General features: G+C 39.3%; 1 protein-coding gene across 1 annotated transcript; it reads right to left on the reverse strand.

Moving 5' to 3' along the window:
- Positions 1 to 2,210: 2,210 nt before the first annotated feature.
- POM121L2 (POM121 transmembrane nucleoporin like 2) lies at positions 2,211 to 6,113 on the reverse strand. Its single transcript, XM_004043449.5, has one exon. It carries the CDS (start codon positions 5,991 to 5,993, stop codon positions 2,895 to 2,897), a length of 3,099 nt encoding a protein of 1,032 aa, XP_004043497.4. The 5' UTR covers positions 5,994 to 6,113; the 3' UTR covers positions 2,211 to 2,894.
- Positions 6,114 to 17,992: the final 11,879 nt, after the last annotated feature.

Consider the following 17,992-nt stretch of genomic DNA (forward strand, 5'->3'; position numbering starts at 1 on the left):
TTCATGTACTCATTATCGACAGTGGCTATTGAGCACATGAAATGTGGCTGGACTTAGCCTGGGCAACATGGTGAAACCCCGTTTCTACAAAAAATTAGTTGTGTATGGTGGAGCATGCCTGTAATCCCAGCTACTTGGGAGGCTGAGGTGGGAGGATCACCTGAGCGTGGGAGGTCGAGGCTGCAGTGAGCCAAGATCACACCACTGCACTCCAATCTGGATGACAGAGTGAGACCCTGTCTCTAACCAAAAAAAGAGAAGGAAAGAAATGTGGCTGGACTTAATTGAGATGTGATGTAAATGTGAAATACATAACAGATTTTGCACATATTATGTAAAAAAAACTCAACGATAATTTTTTTCAAATTAATTAAATGTTAAAATAATATTTTGAGTATATTAAATAATACATATCACCCATTTATTTACTCTTTAATGTGGCTTCTAGACTATTTAAAATTATATACCTGGCTCACATTTGTGGCTTGTGTTATATTTTGTTGGACTATGGCTGGTGTAGCTAGCCCGCATCTTGTATACCATATATTTTTATCATAACCTGTTTTCAATGTCCATTGATTAATATATCACTAATTTGACCGTTGTAAACACATTTTTGACATTCTTTAGACTAACTAGCTAGTGTCTGCTATTGATCCAGAAAAGAGAGCTGAAGCAATTGGACCATTCCTAGATTATGAACTCTTGACTAGGAAAATGACTGCCTTCCAGGTGTAGATTGAAAATCATCCACAATTATATCACACTTTCTACACTGAGGAAAGTTAAAGACATCACAGGTGTTGGGTGTCCAGAAAGAGGACCGTGGAATGTACTATCAGCTAAGAGGCATTGTCTCCTCCCTGTGTACAAGTACTAGTCTAAGGGCTTAACATGCTTAATTTTCCTATGAGCTATTCTCTATTATTGTCTTCATAATTAGGTAAAAGTCATAGAGTGGTTGAGAAACTTTCCTATGTGAGGTGAGTTACATGTCAGCCTAGATTTGGACTATATTATACTTTTACCACTATCCTGCACTCCAGGAAAGTCCCATAGTGAGGGGTGAGGAGCACAGTCTTTGGAGCCAAACTACCTAGCAACAATTCTTTTTACAAAATTTAATATTATTTTTCATCGACAAATCATAATTATCTACATTTATGAGGTACAGTGTGATGTTTTGATGTTTTGATATATGTGTACAGTATGGAAGATTAAATCAAGCTAGTTAATTAAATTAAATCACATGCTGGATATATTCCCTTGCCTATCTTTTATTTTTTCATACCCAAATGAGCTGAATTACCTATCATTTTTTATGGTGGAACATTTGAAATTTACCCTCTTATTTTGAAATAGGCAATTCATTTTTGTTGACTTATAGTCACTTTGCTGTGCAATATATTTCAAAACTTATTCCTCCTATCTGAAACTTTGTACCCTTTGACCAACAGCTCATTCCCTTCCTCTCCCCCAACCCCAGCAACCACATTCTACTTTTTAGTTCTACGAGTTCAACTACATTAGATTCCACAAGTAAGTGAGATCATGTGGTATTTGCTTTCTGTGCTTGTCTTGTTTCACTTAGCATGATGTCCTCCAGGTTCATCTTACACATTTTTGCAAATGACAGAATTCCCTTCTTGTTAAGGCTGAATAATATTTCATTGTGTATCTATATCACATTTTCTTTGTCCATTCAGTCATTGATGGACACTTAGGTTGATGCCATATCTTGGCTGTTGTGAATAATGCTGCAATAAACATGGGAGTGCAGATATCCCTTCAACACATTGACTTCAATTTCCTTGAATATATATCCAGAAGTGAGATTGGGGCATTATATGGCCATTCTATTTTTAGTTTTTGGAGGAACTTTCATACCATTTTCCATAATGGGTGTACTAATTTACATTTCTACCACCAACGTACAATGTTTTCTCTGCATCCTTGCCAACACCCTAGACACAATTCATGCCTCTGTCACTTTCTCACTGTGTGTCTTTAGGCAAGCTACTTGGCTTCTTCATTGTTCTGTCCCCATCTGCAAAATAATGACTGAAACAGTGCCTACCTCATAGAATTGTCATTAACTCAATAGTTTGACAGTTTCTCATAAGGTTAAATATACACTTATTATATGACCCAGTAATACCACTCCCAGAAATTTTCCTAGAGAAATGAAAACATATGTTCACACAAAAACCTGAACATGAATGTTTATGGTGACTTTATTTATTTTTGAGAAAAAATGGAAATAAATGTTCTTCAACAGGTGAATGGATAAATGAACTGTGGTATACTCATACAATTGAACACAATTAAAAATGGATTTTTAATCAGCAATAAAAGAAATAAATATTGATATAAGTAACAACTTGGATAAATCTCAGTGGCATTATGCTGAGTGAAGGAAGCCAGTCTCCAAAGGTTACATACTGTTTGATTCCATTTAAGTGACACTCTCTAAAAGACAACCTATAGTGAGTAACAGAGAACATGTTAGTGTTTACCAGCAGTAGGGATGGTGGGATGTACGAAAAAATGTTCTAATTGATAGACATTCAACTTATTTGGAAAGTCTGGATATTATAGATCCTGCTGCTGTGCACACTGCACACCTGACACAGAGAAGAGTGGACAGGAAGGGGAAGGCGAGGTTCTGTTCAAGTCCAATGTGTTTGGTTCCACCTGGCCTCAATCTGCAATCAGCACTAGATGGTTTAGTCCTTCACTTTCTTCAAGGATGTAGATTAGGACACACAGTGTGAACATCTAAAGCTCCAGTTTTAGATCTGGAGTATGTTTACTTTAGAAAATTGGAAGACACTGAGGTTTTTCAAAAACAATACTGAGGTCCAAATCAGGGTGCAAGTGACAGGGAACACAGGCTACTTCTTGTAGGCATGATGCCTTCGGGAATGCCCTTTCTCCCGATTCTTTGGGGTTTTTGATTTTGCGCCAATGGAAAATGAAGAGGCTGATGATCTAAAAGGTCCTCTCCCAACAGAGCCCTGAGCAGGTGGAAAAGGCATCCCAAAGCCAACACTGCTGCCTGCCTTAGCTTGTCCAGGGACTGGGGTGTTTTGAGCAATGGGGGCCATAGTCTTTCTTGCAGAAATGCTGCCTCTCCCCAAGGAAAAAGCTGTGCGGTGGCTGGGCAGGCCTTCAGTGTTCTGGCTCCAGCCTTTTCCAAAGGGGATCATGGTGCTAGTGGTCCCACTAGGCAATGCTCCAATGCTGAAAGCTCCAGAGGTGGGGCTCACGTCTGGACCAGTCATTCTGATCCCAGACTCATCACAGTCCATAGGGGTCACGAATCCCCCAAAAGTGAAAGGTTGTGGGGCTCTGCTGCCAAACACTGAGCCAAAAGCCCCACTTTGGTGGGTCTGAATTACAATTCTAAACCCAGTTGTACTAGCTTGACTAATGGGAAAACCTGCTGGCATGCTGCCAATGCCTGACCAGGTGCTGGCAGGGGTTTGAGAGGTGGAGCCTGAGGGTGTCAAACACCCCAAGGCTGACTGTGTGGTACTAATGAAGGCTGGCTGAGCTGGAGTTGGCATGGGGGTTGGCAATGCCACTGCTGAGCTCCCAAAAAGAAAAGAACTACTGACACTTGGCATAAGGGCTGGCTGGGAAGGCCCTTGTTTCTGTCCATTTGTGGCACCAAATGCAGGCTGGGGATTAGCTCCTTGGGATAGTGGGAAAGGTGGCCTTGAGCTTGATCCCAAGGGAATTGTGATTGCTGGAGTCAAGTTGGAGATGCTGGGGGTTGATACAAGCCAGTTTGTGGATACTAGGGCAGAGGCAGGCAGAGGGCTGCCCATACCCCTGAAATTAGCAGTGCTGCTTCTAGGGGATATCTGTACAACACTGGAAAGGACCTGGGTAAACATGGTGACTGTATGCACAGTAGGAATTGTAGGATGGTGGTGTGGTGGGAAAATGAATCCTGTGGCTGGGGTGATGTCGGCCCTGAAGGCCTGAGCAGTCCCAAGCAGGAAAGTGTCGCAAGTGGAAGGGACAGAATAAGTGTTGCCTACGGCACTGGTGACATTCACTACACCAAAATCCAAAGGTGGCTTAAAAACAGAGTCTTTAGATGTGCTGGCTAGGGTGGTGGACATGACCACAGAGGTGGCCTTGACCAGGCCATGGAAATGATGGGTAGAAGCATGAGTAAATGGAGGAGGGGTCTGCTTGGAGGAGAAAGGAGCTATCATGGGCATAGTTTTAAGTGGATCTATGCTGCCAAAGATAGGCTTGAAGGTAGGAGTTAAGGTACCCTGAGTTGTGGAAAGGGAAGAGATTGAAGATGCTGCAGCTGTGACTGAAATTCTGGAATATGAGGAGCTTCCAATCTCGCTGTTGTGCAGGGGCCCCAAAATCGGTTTTAACATGAGGTGAGCAGAAGTTGCATCAGGAGGTGCAGATGCAGAAAGATGGGATGTTGGGCTACTCACCATTCCAAGCAAAGTACTTTGGATGGTGGGTGGTGCAGGTGGGTCTGGGGGCATGGGAGACCTGTCAGCCTGAGAGGTTGAAGGCGGCCAGGTGGTGTCAGTAACTGGTAATGTGGGAGAGGTGGGGGTCAGCAGGATGAAAGTAGCTGTGGGCTTTGAGTCTGGAGAGGTGCCTGGAAGGAGCTCTGACTGTGAGCACCCAGGTGGGGTCAGTAGGCTGGGTGTCTTCAAAGGAGAATGGGCCACACTGGTTGCCTCTCCCGTGGACTGTGGAGAGGCCAGTGGACCTAGAGACTTCTGCATTTTTCTAAAGTTTTCCAACTGAGGATTTGTTCCCTGGGTTAGATCTGTTTCTGAAGAAGGCAGAGCAAGAGATAAAGAAGGCTGAATAGCAAGCCAAGTCTCAGGGAAAGGGTCTGTGTTGACCTCAGTTGTATCTTCTCCTGCGTTGTTGCTTACCTGTAGCTCAGCTTTCTTCCCCAAAGTCAAGTTCTCATCAGAGACTGCATAACCAAGCTGGGGAGGTGGGATCTCTGACACCAGGTTCTCAGGGCTAGACGGCAGCTGTGGAATCTTCTGGTTTTGCTGCCCAGAACTTTCAGATGCTCCTAGGGACTCAAAATCTGATACCAGTGGGACTGGAGAGTAAGGCCGATGACAACTTTTTTCCTTTTTTATTGGCCACTCTGGTGTCTCGAATGATACACTGAGAATCCTTCTCTTCCAAGGGTCTGAGAAATTTCTGGAAGAGCTGTAAGAGCTGGAAATAGCATTCCTTTTGGAGCTGAGGGTGCCACCTCTGTATATGCTGGCCAAGGAGCTCATGGAGGAGCAATTGGGCCTCTTAGTCAAGCTGTGATCTGAGCCCCAGGAGTGGAGACTTCTCTTCAGCGGCCCAGGCCTGGGCACAAAAGAAGTGAGGGTTCCATTTTTCATCAGGGGCTTAAATGCCGATGGTCTGGTCTCTGGACTCCTTCTCTTACTGTCCAGACTCTTAGGTTCTTCCAACCTCCCTTTCCCTTTTCTGCACTCTCTGAGGGCCCTCAACACTGTCTCCTTTGAACATGGATCTGCGAGCTCCTCAGAGGGTGGGAGTCCTGCAAGGGCAATTACATCTTCAGGAGAAGTGGAAGGGGGCACTCTCTGGTCAGGAGGAGTGATCCTGATGGTCACTGGGCTCCAGATTGGCCTGGGATGTCGAAGAGACCAAATAGTCCGCTTTAAGTAACTTTCCCACCAGTCTGAAGGGAGAGGCCCCAGGGGGGAATTCTGGGACTTCTTCATGGGAAAGCGCCTCCAAGCCTCGTTGGCCAGCCACGTGGTTGGATTGGCAGGATCCAGGTTTGGCCGCCTCCTCACAGGTCTATACCGTGGGGCAGGGTGGGCGCGGTGGACGAACTGAACCCGATGAACTTGGTGAAGGTGCTGAGGTGGCCGGCGTTTCGTGGGCCTCTCGGGCAAGTCGGTGCGCACCTGGGCTGGGGACGAGGGCGAAAGTTCCAGTTTGCTCAGGAAACTGCCCATGAGGAGAGATGAGGCGCGGGCAGTGAGTTCAAGCACGGTTTTGGCTTCCGAGGTTTCGGACGTCTGCAGAATCGGACAGAGTCGAAGAGCGCAGTGTTAGGTTGACGGTTGGGATTCACGCGCTAGGAAAGCGCGAGTCTCAGGGCGCTTAGCACTCTCCAGGCCCGGCACCCGCGGGAACGGGGGACACGCGGGACTTCGGCAGTCCCAGTAACTTGCTTTGCTCTTCTGAGACCTCAGCGGGGCGGTCAGACCTCTGCTGTCTCCGCAGCGAGTTGCAGTACTTGGCGCGGGGAGAGGAACTCGAGAGGAAACTCACTGCCCTTCGCCCCTGGCGTCGGCAGCGGCTGTTTGGGACCCTGTGGTCCGGATTCACCAAGTGGCGCAGAGCTGGAATCGAGTGGGTGCACAGTTTCCAAGCTCCGACTATTACTGGCCTCGAAGGTACAGGCTCAGGGGGCTCAGGGCCCCGGCGCAGATCTGTCGGCCCGCGGGATCCCCGGAGTCTGAGTGGGGAGCACTATCCGCACCCCGCAGAGTGAGTGCGGGCGGCTTTCGCAAGGTGCTCAGGACTGGAGATCTGGACCGGTGGCCGTGCCGCCCCGATGGCATTTGTGGCACTAGCAGTCGGGAAGGCAGCTGGTTGAGGATTTCCGCGTTTCTCTTTTTTTGCAGATCGTGACGCCGCCAGTAGGCGTCAGTCATTTGCCGCGCAGCCACCTTTGAGAACCACCTGTGTCTCCCAGCGGCCGAATCCAGGTTTCCTTCCTATTCGCACTTGGAGAACTCATGGAGATTGCCGTCAGGAGTGGCCTCAGAGATCCGGAGTGGGCGAATGGGAAATCGCATCTTACGGCCCAGAACCTGAGCCCTCCACAAGCACTTGGCTCAGTCCCTTGCTCAGGCCACCTCCTGTTCTCTTCTGCTCTGTGAAAGACACTGTTAAGAGAATGAAAAGACAAGCCACAGACTGGAGAAAATATTTGCATAATACGTATGTATCTGCTGAAGCACTGGTATACAAAATATACATAGAATGTTAAAACTCATAATAAGGTAAAAAATTAATGGGCAAAATATTTAAACAGAAACCCCGCCAAAGAAGATATGCAGATGGTAAACAGTATAAAAAGATGCCAAACATCATTGACATATGCTATATGTCAATATTTAGCTATATATAACTAAACATCAGTAAATACTTCTGATTGCAATTTAAACATCAGTAAGATACCATAATTGCAAATTAAACATCAGTAAGATATTACTACACACCATTCAATTGGCTAAAATTCAAAACACCACATGCTAAGGAGGAGGTGGAGTAACAGGTACTCTCATTCATTACTGATGAGAATGCAAAATGATACAGCCACTTTGGAAAACAGTATGGCAATTTCTTACAAAGCTAAAACACAGTCCTACAATACAATTCAACCACCACAATCCACGTGTTTATCCAAATGAGCTTAAAGTGAATGTCCACATAAGGACCTGCATGTGAATGTTTATAGAAGTTTTATTCATAGTTGCCAAAAATTGGAAACAACCAAGAAGTCCTTCAACAGGCAAATGAATAAACTGTGGCATAACCATACAATGGAATATTATTCAACACTAAAAAGAAATGCACTATCAAGTCACGAAAAGATATAGAGGAACCTAAAATCCATATTGCTAAGTGAATGGAACCATCTGAAAAGGCTACATATGACTTCAAATATACAACAATCTGGAAAAGGCAAAACAACAGAGATAGCAAACAGAGTGCAACCGTGGTTGCAGGAGAGGTGGTAAAGAAGTGTGGGATACCATTAAGCACACCAACATACACAAAATGAAAGCACTAGGAAAGGAAAGAGAGAAAGGAGTAGAAAAAATTGTCAAAGAGAGTGGCTGAAAACTTCCCAATCTAATTGAAAAACATTAATCTACATGTCCAGAAAGCGCAACAAATTCTACATAGGATTATACAAAGAGTTCCACAAACAGACATGTCAAGTAAAAGCGCTGAAAGACAAAGACAAAGAGAAAATCTTGAAAGTAACAAGAGAAAAATGACTCATCACTTACAGAAGAACCCTAAACAAATTAACAACTGACTTCTCATGTGAAACAATGGAGGCCAGAGGCAGTGGGATAAGATATTTAGTGTTCAACAAAAAATACTGTCACCCCAAAGTTCTACATCTAACAAAGCTACCTTTCAAAAATGAAAGCAAAATAAAGACATTGCCACATAAACAAAAACAGAGAATTTGTTGTTAGAAGACCTGCCTTAGAAATACTAAAGGAAATTATTCAGACTGAAGGTGACACCATCTGGTAATTCAAATACACATTTAAAACAAGAGCAGTGGTAAAGGTAATCACGCAATTATAAAAGACAGTATAAATGTGTTCTTATCTTAACTGATTCAAAAAGTAATTGTACAAAACAATATGCATATTATGTACAAAACCATATGCTATGAGGGCCTATAGCATATAGAAATGTAATATATCTGCTAATAACAGCACAAAGGAGGTGGGTGAGAAGAAAGCTGCACTGGGCTAAGGAAATAACTCCTGATAGTAAGACAAATTTATAGGAATAAATAAAGAAACCAGAAATGATAAATAATAAGATTAATATAGAATAAGCTATATATATATATACACACACACACAATTTTTTCTCCTTTTGTTTCTCTCACCTTATTTAAAACACATAAAATTATATAAATTAATAATTGTAATAATGTTAGGTTTGTAATATTTATAGTTGTAATATTTATAACAATAATATGATTAAAAGGGAGAAATAGGAGAAAGAGCTATATGGGATTGAGATTTTTATATCTCACTGGAATTAAGTTAGTATAAATCTGAAAGTGTTCTGATAAGGTATATGACAAATAAGTCCTAGGAATTATTGAATTATTTCCTCTGAAGAAATAATTCAAAATTTATAGTGGAAAAATCATCAAAGAAATTAAATGCTACAGTATAAAATATTTGCTTAATGCAAAAATGGAATATAGGAGGAATGGAAGAACCAAAAAGGCATGAGACATACAGAAAATAAAAAGTTAAATACCAGACAAATCCAAATATATCAGTAATAATAATGTTATATGTAAATATATTAACCAATTGAATCAAAAGGCAGAGACTGTCAGGGTGGATAAAGAAACAGTATTCAGCTATCTTTTGTCTAGAGAAGACACCATTTACATTTAAAGATACAAGTAAATTGAAAGTAAAAGGATGGAAAACATATGTCATGCAAACTTCATCCAAAAAAAGCTGTAATGACTATACGAGTAGACAAAGTAGACTTTAAAACAAATAATGTTACTAGGGACAAATAAGGACAAAAAGGGCTAATCCATCAGGAAGATATCACAATTATAAACATCTATGCAATTAATAAGAGTACCAAAATACATAACGACAAAAGTGACAGAAATGAAGAGAAAAATAGACAATGCAAAAATAATAGTTGGAGTCCTCAGTGCCCCACTTTCAGTTATGAACAGAACAACTAAGAAATAGATCAGGAGGGAAATACAAGACTTGAAGAATGCTATAAACCAACTAGACCTAACAAATATTTATAGAATCTCCATTAAACAGCAGCAGAATGTACATTCTTGTCAAGAGCATATGGAACATTCTCTGAGATAGATCCTATGCTAGGTCATAAAACAAATCCAAATAAATTGAAAAGGATAGAAATAATGCAAAGTATGTTTGTCTGATCACAATGGAATGAAATCAGAAATCAAACACAGAGAGAAATTTAAAAATCCACAAATAAGTGGAAATTAAATTTCTAAATAGCCAGTGGGTTAAAGAAGAAATACTAAGATAAATTAGAAAATATTTGAGATAAATGAAAATAAAGAAACGACATACCAAAACTTATGGGATTCAGGTAAATTAGTGTTTAGAGGAAAATTTATAGCTATAAATGCCCATATTAAAAAAGAAGAAAAATATAAAATGAGTAAACTAAGTTTTTACCTTAAGACACTGGAAAAAGACCAAACTAAACAGAAGCAAAATTCAGGATAACAGTGAAATTAATGAAGTTAATAATAGAAAAATGTCAAGAAAATCAATGAAATGAAAAACTAGCTCTTCAAAAAGATCAACAAAATTAACAAACCTTTAAATAGAGTGACCAAGAAAAAAAGAGAACTGAAATTATTGGAATCCAAAATGAAAGAGTGAACATTACTACTAACCATATAGAAATAAAAAGACTGTAAAGGACAGCTGCGAAAAACTGTATGCCAAAACATTAGATAACTTAGATGGAATAAACAAATCCCTGTAATGATGCTAACTACTGAAACTGACTCAAGAAGAAATAGACAATCTGAATAGACCTGTAATAAGTAAAGAGATAAATTAGTAATAAAAAAAACTATATACAAATAAATGTCCAGACTTAGATGGCTTCAGTGTTGAATTCTACCAAACACTTAAAAGAATTAATACCAACTCTTCACAAACTCTTCCAAAAAACAGAAGAGGAGGAAACACTTCTCAATTCATTCTACAAGGCCAGTACCAGTATCCTTATACCAAAACCAGGCAAAGCCATCACAAGAAAAGAAAACTACAGACCAATATTTCTTATGAATACAGACATAAAAATACTCAACAAAACACCAGCAAGATGAATCCAACAACATATAAAAAGAACTAGATATCATTACCAAGTGGGATTTATCCCAGAAGTGCAAGATTGTTTTAAATTCTGAAAATCAGTTAATATGATACACCATGTCAACAGAATAAAAAACAAAAACCACATGATCATCTCAAAAGATCTCTTTCATGTTAAAAAGTCTCAACAAACTAGAAATAGAAGGGAACTTCTTCAACCCTAAAAATGCACCTACAATTGCATGGAACCCTTGAAAAACTAGAACAAAGTTGAAAGACTCACACTTCCTGATTTCAAAATTTACTATAGAGCAACAGTAATTAAAACAATGTTGTACTGCCATAAGCATAAACATATAGATGAATGGAATCTACAGTTGAGAGGCCAGAAATAAACCCATATGTCTATGGTCAACTGACTTTTTCCAAGAGTCTGAGACTATTCAGTAGGAAAAGAATAGTCTTTCCAACAAATGGTGCTGGGACAAATTGACAGACATGTGCAAATGAATAAAGCTTGACACTTACCTCACACCATATACAAAAATTGACTCAATGGATTAAAGAGCTAAATATAAGAGCTAAAACTATAAAACCCAATATTTGGGAAACCACTGCCTTATAGAAAGCTTATACATTTGTACTACAAGGCAAATACATGAATGTTTATAGCAGTATTATTTAGAATATAAAAAATCTGGAAGGTATCTGAATGTGTATTCACAAAAACGAACACCAGAGAATTTAATTGTGATATACCTGTGCAGGGGAATACAATACCACAACGTAAACTGAATGGTCTCCAGGTACATTCAATAACATGGATGAATATCACAAACCAAAAGTTGTGCAAAAGAAGGCAGGCAAAGAATAAAAAGACAGTATATATATAAAGTTCAAAAACTGGAAAATACATTTTGTCTCTTGATTCATACACATGAGGTGTATTAGTATCAAGTAAGGAAAACAGAGATCACACTGATTATTTTAACAGGATTATTAGATGGAATTGGTAAAATGGGTGTTGGAAGACTAAAAAGGCAAAAAGAAACAGTAGTGACAGCATGAAACAGCTACTACCCCAAGAGCTGAGGAAACACACGTGCAAGAGGTGGGGTTATTAGAAGCTAGAAGCTTAGAGAAAGAGACTCAGTGCTGAAGCCAGATCTCTGAGGAGGGGTCACTGGCCAGCTGGTGCTGTGATCTCTGAGAGGATATGATGAGGCTGGTTCTGGGAGTGTGGAAAACAACCCTGAAAACGTGAACTAATTGCTGCTGGAACTTACTGCTACTGCAGCGTGAAGTGCTGCTGGGATGATGCTAACAGGAAGAGAACAACAGAATTGAGAGTTTCTTCTCTCTTTTCCAGCCTTCCAGTGTCCTTCTAGAGTCCTCCACTGCCAGAGTCTAAGAGAGGGTACAGGGTGAGGTTTGCAGTCCCAGCCCCAGCTTCACAAAGCAGAATGTAGAAGTGTGAACAACATTAATATAAAGTTCAGAAACATGCAAACTTAACATATTCTCTCATAATGCATAGATATGTGGCAAATCAATTGAGAACAGCAAAAAGAAAGATAAATATAAAATAATTATTCTGCAGAGGAAGAAAGGAAGAAGAGATTGGGAAGGGCAGATTTAGGGCTTCAAAGTATTGGCAATATTTTATTTCTTCAGTTTTATTGGGTAAATTTGTGTTTGCAAAAAAGTATTTTTACTTTTATATATTGCATTTTTGTGTGTATGTCATTTGAATGTACATTCAAATTTTCACAGTAAAATATACTTTATAACATTTAACACAAGTTGTTGGAAGCAATTAAAATGCAGTAAAAATTTTAAATCTTAGGAAAATCACTTTGTACATACCAACTAATATAGGTACTGAGAATTCAATTAAAAATTGAATTGACTCATTAAACAGAACAGTATTAAGTTTGTTTTTTAAGGAAACTTCAGAAATATAAACCTGCTCCAAATGAAAAAAGTCATAGCAGCATCTTAAGGGAAAAAATATTCTGTGGGAAGATGCAACAAGGCCTAAGCAATAGCAAAACTCGTGGTAATTTTATTGACTGAGTGAAATTAAACGATTAATTTCTCCCATCACAGTCCTAGAGCCTTGGGGAATGCAGCAGAATATTCTATTGCATTGTTCAGGCAGGAAAAAGTGTGTGTTTCCAGGTGGTGGCTTTGCACCTTCAGTTAATAATTCTAATAAATTCACCATGATGATACTTGGCATCTGGAAGAGCTATTTGCAGCTTCTCTGGACACATCAGAGCAATCCACCCTCCACAAAGGCAGATGCACTAAGGATGACAAGTCAAAATGCAGATGAGCCTTCCTTATAAGTGAAGGAGCCAGCCTTGGCCTCTCTGCACAGCACGAGAGCATCTGCCTGCAGTTGTGGGCAGCAGAAATCTCCTGTGGTAAATATTCTTCAAAGGTCGCTGCTCTGAGAATTCCAAGGAGGTTTAAGGATTCTTGAAAGTTTTTCCTTGTCTTATTTCTCCATGTATAGAAGGGCCCCATATGCGATTTAATGTTCTGCTGTCATTGTCTTGAAATTCTTAGTAATTTATTAACAAGAGGCCCCTCGTGTTTTCATTTTGCATTGGTCCCCCCAAATTTAATAGCCAGTACAACTCCTATTCTTTCTCTTCCAAAATTAATGTAATTCAACCTTAGTATTTTCCTTCCTCTATTTCAGTCTTATTTCATTAATTTTGGTTACCAAATACTGACTCTTTACATTTTGTTCTTTTTTAAATTTTTTTCTCTCTTCTTTCATTTCTCTTTTTCTTCTCTGCTACTTATTTTCTCAGTAGTGGTTAACAGGATGGGCTCCACTGCCTGGGTCAAGTACAATTTTGCAACATATGAGCTGTGAGAACCTGGGCAAGTTACTCAATCTCTTCTTGTCCTCATCTGTAAATTTGGAACAATAATTTTACCTACCTCACAGGATTTTGTGAGGTTTAGTTATGTTAAGTATCTGTAAAGTGTTAGAACATTGCTTGACACATAAGTCCTCAGCGAGTATTTATTAAATAAGTAACCGTATCTTTATATTCTTTCTCTATATATTTCATTTTCTACTTTGATATTCTTTATTTTAAAAATTCTCTCCATACTTTATATACTATTTTGATATCATTTAATCAAGCTTTAGTTAATTTCATGTGTTACATCTCCTCGGCATTTTTATTCTTCCATCATTTTTCTCTATACTTTATACCTTACGTAATTTTTTAAAAATCCAATTATGGATTTCTCTTTACTGCTCCTTTCTGGATAACCTCTTCTTTACTGTTATAACTTCCCTTATTTTTCTCTGTTTTATATTGTATTGGTCTATGTTTTCACATTTGAAATGCTTTCAAATTTATATTTGAAATGCTTTGCATAGTTTCCAGATATTTTATATTTTTTTCTTACAACCACTTCTCTACAAAGCTCTTCTTTCTATGATTAAAGCTCACAACATTCCTCAGGTGGTTTTGCGTTTCTCTAACTTCAGAAGTGGATTTACATGACTTTTATTCTTTTGCTGTCCTTTAACAATTTTTCACACAAAACTCTCCAAATTCTAGCATTCTTTTTTTCTAATTCTGTATCTTCTTTTAGTATTGTTTCTTTCATTACTATAGTGTCTATTTCTTTTTTTTTTTTTTTTTTTTTTTGAGACAGAGTCTCGCTCGGTCGCCCAGGCTGGAGTGCAGTGGCACAATCTCGGCTCACTGCAAGCTCTGCCTCCCCGGTTCACGCCATTCTCCTGCCTCAGCCTCCCGAGTAGCTGGGACTACAGGCGCCCGCCACCACGCCCGGCTAATTTTTTGTATTTTTAGTAGAAAGGAGGTTTCACCGTGTTAGCCAGGATGGTCTTGATCTCCTGACCTCGTGGTCCGCCCGCCTCGGCCTCCCAAAGTGCTGGGATTACAGGCGTGAGCCACTGCGCCCGGCCTATAGTGTCTATGTCTTATTGTACACTTTCTTTTCACTGATTTTCATATCTTATTTTTCTTTTTTCTCTCTCTTCATTCTTTTTCTTTTTCTACTGCTCCCCCTCAATTTCTATTCCCTCTCTATTCATATTGTCTTATTTTATTAAATGTTTTATATTCTTTTAAAAATCATCTTTATATTTAAGTTCAAAACGTTTTATATTCTTTTTATATTTTATTTTATTTTTTGAGATGGAGTCTTGCTCTTGTCACCCAGGTTGGAGTGCAATGACGCGATCTCGGCTCACTGCAACCTGCGCCTCCTGGGTTCAAGCGATTCTGCTGCCTCAGCCTCCGGAGCAGCTGGAATTACAGGCGTGTGCCACCACGCCCGGCTAATTTTTGTATTTTTAGTAAAGACGGGGTTTCATCAAGTTGGCCAGGCTGATCTTGAACTCCTGACCTCAGGTTTATATTCTTTTTAAATCCTCTTCTGTTAAACAATATTTCCGATTTTATTTTAACACTGCTTTTAATTATTTTTTTAATTTTTAGTATCTATAATTTAGAAATATATTTAACAATTCAGGTATCATTTTAAAAAATATATTTTCCCTCCTTGATGTCTTTGCTTAATTTTTCTATTTTTTTAAACTCTTTGATATTTTAGACTGCCTTAAAGTAAAATCATTTTCCTTTTGTAAACATTGCTATTTTCATATTGGTTTATTACTTTACTTTCTTCTTCCCAAACTTTCCTTTGTAGGATTTTACATAACATGCTGTAAATAAAATGTCATACTAATTTGTGTTCTCTTTCCTCTTTCACTGCATATCTGGATATTAATTTATAACCTTTCTCTCTTCTTCAAGTACTTTCTCTGACTCACTTATTGGTTGCTGTTTATTCTAAAAGTGTGTTCACAACTTTTCTATATTTTAGCCATCACCAATACTTTTCTTATCTTTCAGTAATTTAATTATTTTTCTTTCTAATATTTCCTTTTTGATTTTCTTTTTATTTATACTAATTCTTCATCTTATTCCTTCTTTACCTACTTTTTCTCGCTTCCCTTTTTGTTGTTTATCGCATCTAATATATTTTTAATCTTCTTTCTATTTAATTCAATATACTTTGAATTTTCTATCTTACTAATCCTATTTTTCTTGTTTTGTGTATGTGTGTGCATAAACTTTATTGAGGTATAACTTATGTACAAAAGAGTCATTTTAAGTTATACAGTTTCATCATTTTGACACACACACACAACACACACACACACAACACACACACACAATGTCACAACCACCTCAACCAGAACATTTTCTTCTCCCCAAATTTCCCACATGTTCTTTTGCAATCAGTGCACCCACGACCTGGGCCTAGTCAACCAACGGCTCTAATTTCTATTACATTAGTTGTGACTCATAAGATTTATTATAAATGGAGTAATAGAGTAACTTTTCTTTTCTGTCTGGCTTCTTTCTTTCTGTTTTGTTTTGTGTTTTTGAGACACTCTTTCACCCAGGCTGGAATGCAGTGGCACGATCTCAGCTCACAGCAACCTCCACCTCCTGGGTTCAAGCGATTCTCCTGCCTTAGCCTCCTAAGTAGCTGGGATTACAGGTGCGCACCATCATGCCTGGCTAATTTTTATATTTTTAGTAGAGATAGGGTTTCACTATGTTGGCCAGGCTGGTCTCGAACTCCTGACCTCAAATGATTCCCCCGCCTCGGTCTCCCTAAGTGCTGGGATTACAGGCGTGAGCCACCGCACCCAGCTGCTCCTTATTTTATAGGTATTATGTTGTTGTGATGTTGTGAGGTAAATTATATCCTAGATACAAGTTCATTGTCAGATATATGTATTACAGATATTTTCTACCAATTTTTGGCTGCCCTTTTTCATCTTATTAATGGTGTTTTTGAAGAGCAGATTTTAATTTTAATGAAATTGCATTTAACATTTTTTATTGTTAGTGTTTTCTATGTCCTAAGAAAATTTTTCTTACCACAAGATTGTGAAGAGTTTTTTTTTATTTTTTGAGACGGAGTCTCACTGTCGCCCAGGCCGGAGTACAGTGGCATGATCTTGGCTCACTGCAACTTCCATCTCCCTAGTTCAAACGATTCTCCTGCCTCAGCCACCCGAGAAGCTGGGACTACAGGTGCGCACCACCACACCTGGCTAATTTTTGTATTTTTAGTAGAGATGGGGTTTCACCATATTGGTCAGGCTGGTCTCGAACTCCTGGGCTCAAGCGATCTGCCTTCCTCTGCCTCCCAAAGTGCTGGGATTGCAGGCATGAGCAGACTGGATATTTTCAATTGTCCTATCTTCAAGCTCAATGGTTCCTTCTTTTTCATCCTCATATCTGCTGTTGAGCACCTCTAGTAAATTTTTAAACTATGATACTTTTCAACTCTATAATTTCTATTTGGCTCCATTTTAACATTCTATCTTTTTATTCTCTTTCTATGTTTATATTCTCTTTACTTGCTTATACACCATTCTTTTGGTTTCATTTTGTTCTTTGTTCATGGTTTCCTTTAGCTCTTTGAGCATATTTAAGACAGTTGATTTAAAGTCTTTATCTAGCAAACCCAATGTCTGGGCTTCCTCAGGGATAGTTTCTCTCCATTTCTTTTTTTCCCTGTGAATGAGCCACATATTTCTGTTTCTTTATGCCCTGTAGTTTTTTGTTGAAAAGTGGACATTTTGAATATTATAATCTGGAAACTCTGGATATCAGATGTTTTCTCCTCCACAGGGTTTACTATAGTTGATTTTTGATGTTTGAGGATTTCAGTCATCTCTTTCTTTAGTGAGTTTCGCAAACTATTTTTGCAAAGACTATATTGCTTGTCATGTGTTGTCACTGAAGTTCTGTTACCTTAGCAGTCAGCCAGTGACTTGACAAAGATTTTCATAAATACCTAGAGGGAGAAAAAACCCAACACTCTGGTCTCTTCAGATGGGCTCTGAGCTGGCGTACTCCTTATCTCTAAGCCAGGCCACCTGCAACTCTGCCTTAGCTATCATCTTCTGCTTGCACGGACTCCAAAGATCAATCAGGGGTACAAGCCAAAGGTACTCTTAGGACTTTCTGGAGCATGCATCTGGCCCTGGGCATGCAGGTTGCATTTCCACTTCCCTGGTGTCTAAGTCTGAGGTCTCCAGAGAAACAGAATCAATAGGATGTGTGTGCATGTGTACAGTAATCTGAATACTGCAGGGCAAGCTGGAGACCAAGTTTATAATATACCTTGCTGTAAGGAAACATAAAAAGTTATGTAATAACTAGATGGTAATTCAGTGTCAGGAGAAGGGCTGTTTATCTGTTAAATGAAAAAGACTTCATCAACCCTGTTGGCTAATTGGAAAGTAAATTGAT

Source organism: Gorilla gorilla, chromosome 5 (assembly GCF_029281585.2).
Source record: "Gorilla gorilla gorilla isolate KB3781 chromosome 5, NHGRI_mGorGor1-v2.1_pri, whole genome shotgun sequence".
Taxonomy (NCBI): domain Eukaryota; kingdom Metazoa; phylum Chordata; class Mammalia; order Primates; family Hominidae; genus Gorilla; species Gorilla gorilla.

Excerpts from the sequence above, each read along its gene's own strand:
- POM121L2 (XM_004043449.5), bottom strand. The coding sequence starts at position 5,993 with ATGGGCAGTTTCCTGAGCAAACTGGAACTTTCGCCCTCGTCCCCAGCC.